The sequence below is a fragment of the Eurypyga helias genome, unplaced genomic scaffold (assembly GCF_000690775.1).
Source record: "Eurypyga helias isolate BGI_N326 unplaced genomic scaffold, ASM69077v1 scaffold25908, whole genome shotgun sequence".
Taxonomy (NCBI): Eukaryota; Metazoa; Chordata; class Aves; order Eurypygiformes; family Eurypygidae; genus Eurypyga; species Eurypyga helias.
Genome location: NW_010265361.1, coordinates 31,289 through 40,896, shown reverse-complemented (window position 1 = coordinate 40,896; position 9,608 = coordinate 31,289). Strand labels below are relative to the sequence as shown.

Sequence of the window (9,608 nt, the reverse complement as noted above, 5' to 3'; positions counted from 1 at the left end):
ATATAGAGCCATTCTAAAGGCTTAGTCATATAAAGGAAATTAACCCCCTTAGTTATGTTAGGGGAGGGCGGGAGGGTGTAGAATAATACCAGGAGAATTACTTATGTGTCTGTGGGGGAGGTTTTTCCACCGTCTGTAGGGAGGTGAAAATGAGCATTGTGTAACAGCTTAGGCATTTTTCAGGGTATTATGCTCTCTACAACATAAGTATATTAAAAAGGTTTTGGTTTTGTTCGTGTCGGTACATTCTTTCAGAGCACAAGGGTACTCACCCTGTAGGTAAAGTCTTCAGTTCCTTAAAACCCAACCGACATACTGGCATTTATCCCTAACATTTTGGTGTGTTTAGTAGGGAGTACAGGTGGACTATTTGGTGTGCAGTACCAGCAATATCCTGGGTAACCCTGTTTGTTTTGAGACCCTGTTACTGCTTCTGTAGAAATAATAGAAGTTAGGTCCTGAAAGACATAATGGTATTGAATTTCTCGCTGTGTTTTGATTTTTGCACGAGGCCCACCTGCACCTTGTTTTCTAGCTGTGCTCCTACACAGAGAAAAGGCAGTAACTCCTGTCTTTAATGTTTTCCAGGTTATTGAGAAATAATTCTCATGTCAGCAGAAAACTCAACCATCACCGTCCGTCTTGTTCGCTCGTTTGAACATCGGAACTTCAGGCCTGTGGTGTACCATGGAGTTAACTTGGATCAGACAGTAAAGCAGTTCATTACTTTTGTGCGGAAGGGTAAGGGGTGGTTGTCATATTCGTTCGCTTCGGTCCCATGTGTTGCCATCTCTGCACGCCAAAGTAGAGGGGAGCAAACAAATGGGAATTCTGTGGCTTTGGTAGAGGTGCCAGATTTGTATTTACATCTCCTGTGTGCTCTCCTCCCTTGGATGAGAGGTCTGGAGTTAATAAGAGCTTCCATGGTCAGTGTGACCTGCCTAAATTTGGGAAGATGCTTCCCCTGCCCAAATCCTCATGTTTAGTCAAAAAGAGGTGAGGGTATTACTTCATTTGGCTCAGGGCCTCAGACTCCTTGAGTGGTGCTGTCAGGCAGCTATTCATAAATTAACAGGAGTAAATTAATAGAATTTAGAGAGCCTTTGATCCTTAGGAACGACACCAATATGTGGAATGTGGGAACGCACGTCTGTTTGCTATTTGTGGGAAAAGAGGATCTTGAAAAATTGGTTTTGACACTGTGAGGTCTCACTGTGCATGTTTGCTTCAGAGTTTCTGTCTCCATCTTGAGCTTTGTGGTGCAGATTTACTCATCTATGGGTTTTATGTTTTAGAGGCCTGGCTGAAAGTGACAGTGTATCTAAAAGTTAATTAAGGCAGAGCAGCCCACACAGTGACTCAGTAGTTAGGGTGTTACTCTCATCTTGCAGGTGTATTTCTACACACCTAAATGGAGACGTTCAAAGGGTGCAGAATAACATCATTTGATTTTTTTTTTTTTGCATAAAGTCAGCTTAAACAAGTCTCGATCTGTTATAGCTGATAACATTTGAGCAGCTCCTGGGATGTTGCCCTTGGCCTCGCAGCTGTATTGTGTTTTCAGCAACTTCCATGCTTCTAGACAGTGATTGGCATGGCAAGATCTTAGGATGCTTTTAGAAAACTTCAAGCAATTTCGGAACATATGGTACAGCTGCTGTTATGAAGAATAAAATAAAAAACAGTGCTAAGAAACTTGCTTTTGATGTGTGCAGCATTGCAACTCACTGTCATTTAAGACAAGGCTAGTGTCTTGAACAAGACTTTTGGAACCTCATTCCACAGATGGATGGACAGTTCTGTTCCTAGTCCAAAAGGAGCTGTGGTCCTTCCTTTGCTGTAATCTGTTTTGAAGGAGGAGTTTGAGATTGGTAAATTACTGGTGAAGTTATGGTTTCAGCAGCCTTGCTGCTGAGTGCCCGACAGGTGGCTGGGCCTTCCAAGGCCCTGGTTAAATCCCTGGGTGTCACTGGGAACACTGGCACCAGGGAAGGTGTTAGAGTTCTTGCAGTTGCTTACAGGCTGTGTCCTGCATGCGGCTAAAGGGTTAATTTTCTATAGTTGGGCTTCCTTCTTTTGGCTAGTTGGCGTGGCTGTGTTTGCTGAACAATTCAGTTATGAAAGGCAGTTGTCAGCTGTTTGTAAAAGGTAGAGAGGGATGCTGTGCAAACTGTTAGCAGGATGTTCCTGGCAGATTTCTGAAGGGTCAGACTCCCGTGATCATATCCCAGTTGCGTTGACTCACTGTCCTCAAGGGTCGTTTTGTTCAGAGGGACCTGGTGCCCAAGTGAAGCTAGTCAGACATGGAGTAACTACGAATCTGAGCCAACGGTTGTGTTTTAGTGTTCGATGCTCAAACAAGTCTCCTGTGTTGTGCGTTTGTTTTGATGTAAAGGATGTCCAAGATGCCTACATTAAGTAATGGAAAATAAAATACTGGAAAAAAAACCCCAAACCCTGAGAACTTCTGTTTTAACTTGGTGCTTTTATTTTAATAGATGTGCCTTCAAGAACAGGACTTCCGCCTCCTTTCAAAAATTACAAGTATGGTACGTGAATTTTAATTCCTGTAAAATGCAGACATAATATTTTATACCAGTTTCTATACGAGTTAGAAGACAACTGCTGTAGAATACTCATGCCGGTGACAGTGCCTGCCTACTTTTGCAACTCTATTCAGCTTTTGTAGCTGGGGTTGTGCCATTGGAATCACGTCTACAGAACTTGACCATTATTTTAAAGTTCTGTATTAATCTTTGAATTAGGCTGCATACATTATTTGCTAATTGGTACTGATGACTTTTGATATTAATTTTTTATTACTTTTATAAGTGCCTTTTAACTCTGTTTTTACTCTAGTGAGCAGATTGTGATCGCAAATGCTTTGAAATTGTAGTTCTCTGTGGTACTTCAGTATCTGGTGATTGTGAAGTCAGAAACGATGGTGAAGTGGGAGCTGAAGGCTCCACAATGGAAAGTGCTTAAATATACTTAATAATTTACACGATACAAGAGAAGCAGGGAACTTTGCTCAAAGTAGATATGAAAGCTCTTAAATACAAGCTGACAGAATGAAATGGCCTGGTGTGAAATGTAGGCTGACTTTATTCTCTAATATAAAGCTACGTGTGTATTTCCTTTTTGTGAAGATTGACATGAACATGTGCAATTCATCTGTTTGGGACAGAATATGCTCTGAAAATAGACTAAATTACTTCCTTTCTTGGAGTTTGTCAACTCATATGTCAGTAACATATCTTTTCTTAAACTTGGCAATTTTGTTCCTTTGGAGTTTTGCTGTAAGTGATCTTCTGTCTCCCATGTTCTTGGAGTTACAAACTCCTTCCTCTGCAGTGATTCAAATAATTGAATGAGGAACCTACTTAACACATGTGAATGGTAATAGACTCTATCTGCCTATGTGAAAAAAGAAAACAGCCAAGCATTTAATTCTGTGGTTTTGCTGATGGTGACACAGATAGTGCAAAATGAGTGATGAATTAAGGTTTAGGATAGTCAGTGGCAAGGACTTGAACTTACTATTATTATTAATATATTGCTTATATAGGTAACTTTTAAGACCTTATATAAGGTCTTAAAATCTAAGTTACCAAGTTTGAATTCGGCGGTGCCCTTCCTCCCCCGATGTCTGTGGCTTTGGCTAGGTGAGGGGTTCCTGTGGAAGACTGCTGCTATCAGTTGTTTTCCCGGGGCTGCCTATCCCTGCTGCTCCTTCTTTCATCACTTAGAGCATCAGTGTTGTTTTTCCTAAGGCATATGTTGTGGCTGAGCACCTGATTGTGCTGTGTAGGACTGAGCATAATGTGGGTGCAAAACACTGAAGGACTTTAAAACCTGTTACACCAGTTAAGGGGGATGGTGGTGGCTGAGTGGAAATTTTCACACAGAAAATTCAAAGTCAGGTTCCCCACCTTCCCCTCAGGCTGTGAATCATCCAGTTTCATGTTTTTGGCATCTCTTGTGTGCTCTACTGTCTGTCTTGTATTTGGTGATGAAAGAGCAGTGAGACTGCTGCATGAATAGTGCTGCTAAGAGTCAGATTCTATGATTCTAAATTTTAACTTCAGCCTTGTTTGGCAGTGCCAGAAATCTCAGTGGGACCAGGCTGTCTCTCACCTTGTGCCTGTTTTGGCTTCCTTCTCACCAGAATCCAGCACCACTTGGTTCTCTCAACATCATGTATAATGCCATCACATTTTTCCTCTTGGCTGGGTGCTCTAACACCTCAAAGCTTACGACTTTCATTTTCTCTTCATTTCTTTGTACACATCATTCTTGTCCTTGGTCTAGAACTCTTCTCAGTCAATCTTCCCATCTTTCTACCCTGTCGTTGCCATCTTTTCAGCAGTGATGGCAGCCAAGGTGCCAACTTGGCTTAGAAACTGCTTCTCAGTTTATTTTTTTCCCTGTGAATGTGGAGCAATACGGTAGGTACTTCACAGCTTCAGACTTAGAAAGTGATTTCTTACCTGTGTCACAGAAGATCTGTTAGCAGAAAAGGAAAGGTAAACTGGGAATATGATTGAGTGGGACTAAATTGGGGTGAAATAGCAAAGGCAACTGAGAGGACATAAGGCTTTTTTTGCTAGGATGCAAAGAGACTGTAGATTCATCTCTGTAGCAGAGTTAGGGCAGCCATTTAGAACCCAGATAAAGACACAGGAAACTGCTGGATGCCAGCGGTGGAGTTGTGAAGGAGTTGAATTGAGACAACAGACCAGAGAATGACTGGGCGCAGACTAGAGAAAAGGGGATGTGACAAAGCAGATAGAGAAACTTAAGACTAACAGGCAGAGACTGGATTGTATTTGCTGTGGTAGAATGGATTCACGATTGCACTGTATTTTTGCTGTGATTGCTCGGTCTTTTTGCAATGCTTTTATGCAAGATGGAGCCAGGGACTGCAATTTAATATGTGTCTTGCTTCTAATACTGCAATTAGTACAGCATGCTAAGACTGCCCTCTCAGTGCCCTCTGCAGTGGGGATATGGAGCAGTTTGGCCTTCTGTAATGTTTTAAATAAAACGTTCCAAATGGGCCGGAGTGGTATGGTAGCAAACTTCTGAATGGGAATGTGATCTCTCTTGTTCTGAACATCTGAATACGTGCTCTCGGTAGTTTGAAAGTTGCTTTAGCCTGTATTTAACTTTCTTGCATCCTCCTACCAGATTTTCAACACGTCGTGTTCCGTTAATGCACAAAACCAAACTGGAACAGAAAATGAGCAGGCAAAATGGGTTTTGCTTCTTTGCTGGGAAGGGACTGGTGGGTTATTCTGAATTTGTTTGAACACAGAGGCTTTGGAGGGGTTTTATTGTTGTTGTTGTTTGGGCTTTTTTGTGGTTTTTTGTTTGTTTGGTTTGGTGGGTTTTTTTTTTTTTTAGTGCTGCATGGGCATCTTCTGATTCCAATCCCTCTGGATCTTTGCACTCATCTGGTTGCTTTAGTGACCGCATTATTTTCCCCAGTTTTTCCCTTCTGTTAACAAAGCCCTGCCCACATTGCCAGAGGAAAGTGGTATTTCTTTTTTTTGTATAGTGTAATTTCTTGAAGTGCCACACTGTGCAAACATACCAGTGATAAATACCACTGAAGAGGATATAGCACTAAAAAGAGGAGAGGCTGTATGTGTTCATGGAGAATGGTCTTCCTTAACAAAATTTCTACATGGGTGCTTTCTTCATGAGAAGGAAAATTTCAAGGAATGATGTGGAGTGGTCAGGCTACTGTGTCTTGCTGTCTATCAGTTTAACTCTAGTAGTTCACAGTGGATAAACAGTGTTTGTCCTGCCCCAATTGCATGTGTAAAACCTGTTAGGTTAAAACACCCTAACTGGCATTTAAATTGATGTGTTTTGACTGGCAATTGGGACGGTCATTAGCTAGTTATTGTAATTCAGCCAGCAGACAGAAGCCCAGTAGGATGTGGTACCTTAATGTTGGATTGACTGTAGTTGCAGGACCGGGAAATTAAGATGGCTTTGCCTTTTTTAGACTGAATGCACAAAATTGTTCTTAATAAACGAGTTTGAACCTTACCCCTTTGTTTGTCTCTCCTTGCCCAAGTACAGCTTTCAGTTACCTGCCTATTAAGCCTTATTTTAGGAAAACATTATATGTTTTCTTTCAGATACAATGAAGATTATTCACCAAGCACACAAATCTAAGGTATGATATTAGCTGTATTCTTCCCCTTTCACATGCTTTATTGCGGGCAGATCTCTGCACTGTCAAACAAGACTGGGACAGAGACTGTCAGTAAATTCTTATCTTTGTATTCTGGTTCTCTGATTTGTAGACCGGTGAACTTGTCGTGAGTTTGGAAGATGATGACAAACTGATTTTGAAAGAAGACAGTACGCTGAAAGCAGCTGGAGTAGGTAGGAGTACATTTGTATTGACTGAAGGTGCTGTTCATTGTGGTTGTCATTAAACTGATAACTGGCTGATTATGTTTGGATAGCCTGCTGAAAAGTAAATGCTATTCCTGATGCTCTTTACACTACTTGATAATTATTCAGGGAAGTAAGGGGGGCTGGAGGGGGATAATGTACATTCAAATCATTGGACTGAGGGCAGCAGGTATCTGCACTCCAAATGTTCAGAATGCAAATTGTGATTTTTAGAGGGTATGCTTATAATTCTGCTGAGAGTAATTTTAAATGATTGACAGATAGGTTATTAGTACCGTGTCTGCTTAGTCTTATCAGTAACATTTAAACTGATGTTTTGGTTAGAAATGTAAGTAGTGGAACCAGCACTGAATAATGAAATAAGATTAGATTTGTTTAATGTGCAGCATACAGTGCTTGATAGCCAGATTGCTCAGGAAAGCTCAAGCAGTATCGTTTAGAGAATGTGCTGAACATAGCAAAGAGTTGAAACTTGACCTGATTTCTCACATTTTGACAGGGGACTGCATATAGGGCATGTCTTTTGGTAATAATGTAAAGAAATGTCTGTCATGATAAAATTGATGGTCCCTGGATGTCCTTTGGGCTTCTCGTAACTGTGGCTGAATGACTTTGTGGCAGCAGGGTACTTAAGGGATGTAGCTGCATTCCACCTTGATATGGACATTTGCTCATTTGAATCTGATTTGCCTAGCTGGAACGCATAACTGCCTTCGCTCTAAGTGCAGGGGTGTCGCAGAGAAAGCTCCCTCCTGTTCCCGGTGCCCTCTGATTGCTCCCCAGCTAGTCAGTGGGATTTCTTTCTCATAGGTTTCTTGGCTCTTTTGTTTCCTGCCATTTACTTTCTGGTTTTCAGTGACTTGGGATGTCTCTTTAATGTTTTTCTCAGGGCTGCACTGCAACTGGCTTCAGTATACCTTTCCTAAACGTCTTTGGGTGTTCTTATAATATGAATGATAGTTATTCTCTGGCTGTTTGTAATAGATCAGGTCTTTTTATCTGGAGGGGAAAAAAAGAGGTTTCTCAGAAAGGAGGATTACTGGAACTCGAATCTTACGGATTGGCAATTTAGTTAGCAGAAGATTCATTTAAGCATGATTTTCATCCACCTAAGGCATAAGAGGCCATGCAGTTCAGGACAGGGACGGATGACGGTGTCAAGTGTTGAATTAGAAATGACATTGTCCAGAGCTGCCTTCTTTCAGAAAGATATTGATAAATATTTGTATATATTATCCATCTTTGAAGCTTGGTTTGTAGCTACAGCAGTGGAACAGTTGGATGTGAAATTGAAAAAGGCGTCAAAACATCAGAGTACATGTTGTAGTGAAAGGAAATTGGAATAGAGCAGCCTATTCTGTGTCTCTGTACAAAGAGAGGGGTGGCTTATTCAGGGCAGAAAAGGATTTAAAGCTGCTTTTTTTTTTTTTCCCCCCCCATGAATAAGTAACAGCAGTTAGTCATTAGGACGTAGTGGGTATTTGTGTAGAAAAGAAAACCTCTTGCTTTGTAAAACGCACGCAGCATGCCATTATGCCATTCTGAACATTGATATGTTCCAGCATATCTTGATAGGAAAATTAGTTAAGTTAGGAGTGTGGTCTTTGTAGTACAATCTTCTTCGACAAGAAGTGGAAAAGAGTAAGCAAAGAAGTGTGATAGCATGTGCCACTAGTGCTCGTTTTGTACGGTTTAATTTAAATCGGTAAGAAGATTTGAAATCTTCTCTTGACCTATTACGCTTTTCCAATATCTAGTCTGGATGAGATTTACTAGACCAGAACGGAGAATTTCCATTAGAAAATCTGGGAAATTCTGAGACACGCAGAACATTTTTTCTAAGCTGCAGTCGATTGCCCTTGGCACTTAACAGGGTTGGGCTAGAGAGTTATAAATTATGAGGACATTAGATAAGTATCCTCAGGAAAGCCTCGGTGGTAGTGATTATTATTACAGCTATTATCTAGTCAGCAAAGTTAACGCTTGCTTGTTTTTTTAAGAGCAGGGTGTATGTTAATAAAGTGTTCAGTATTCATTGCAAATGGTCTTGTCTGTTTGCTAGTTGAGATTCTAAAACCCCTTCTGCTCTCTTTTTTTCCCCCCCCTTTTTTACAAGACAGGCAGACTTCATTAACTTCAGGTTTAATTTAAAAAACGAATGTGGAACTTATTGGCTCAGCACCTTAAAGAATTCCATGTTTAATAATTGTGAAGGCTTTCCATCAGATTTGTCTCTGTTCTGAATTAGTAATGTTGCTGACTTATTGTTTTAGAAGAGGAAGTCCTTGACCTACTGGGTTGAAAGAATTGTGACTGCTCTGAACCTTTGTGGGTCCTTTAGCTCTGCCATATCCCCTGTGAATAATTAGAGGTATTTGAAGGTATTGCTGGAGAAGCCAATTTGTGTCTTTCACTTTGCATATTGTTGAAGCCTCATGAATTAATCATCAGCAGGGCAAAAAATTAACTTCCTCAGACACATATTTTGATGGGTCATGAGGGAGAATGTAAAGTGATCTGTAAAATATTCTACTGATCCTCTAAGTATTAAATTATTATACCTACAGGCTAATTTAATGGAAAAAAATAGTTTCTTTTCCCCTTTCCTAACAGAAAAATGCACAAAACAGAGAAAATCATGCTTCATTATTTTCCTAGCATTTGAAGGCGTTAGAAATGCAGTCACTTAATTTGCTGGGTGCTTATACAAACAATTCTGAAGGCTGAGTTAAACAAGTCTGGAGGGGTCCTGCGTACATATTTACTTCTATATACTCCCTTTGTTTGGGTTTTTTTACAAGGTTAAATGACAAGTTTAATACTGGAATCCTTTTTGCAAAAATATGAGGGGAGGAGGAAAGCATGTGGTGATTTATAGTTGTCTTTGACTAAAAAAGTTGCCAATTGTTCTCTAAGATGCTAAATAGCTGGCTGTTGGGTGGTTCGTTTACCGGTGCGCTAAATATTTAATTTTTTATTCGTTCTAGCAAATGAGACGGAATTAGCATTCTTCTGTGAGGAAGATTACAGAAACTACCAAGCTAATCCTGTTTCGGCCTGGTGAAGATCCCAAGAGATTGTTTTGTTTTCCCATACCTGTTGTAAATTTTCCTTATTCTGCTTAATGAGATTTTTCTTAAAGATCAATAAATCCTAGAGGATTGCTTTGCAAA

The 9,608-nt window shown here is 40.4% G+C and overlaps 1 protein-coding gene across 1 annotated transcript; it reads left to right on the top strand.

Moving 5' to 3' along the window:
- The first annotated feature begins 589 nt into the window (after positions 1 to 589).
- On the top strand, positions 590 to 9,608 carry LOC104513392 (chromosome unknown open reading frame, human C2orf76). The gene is made up of 5 exons (XM_010156723.1): positions 590 to 741; positions 2,499 to 2,549; positions 6,153 to 6,190; positions 6,321 to 6,402; positions 9,423 to 9,608. Exons 1-5 carry the CDS (start codon positions 609 to 611, stop codon positions 9,497 to 9,499), a joined length of 381 nt encoding a protein of 126 aa, XP_010155025.1. The 5' UTR covers positions 590 to 608; the 3' UTR covers positions 9,500 to 9,608.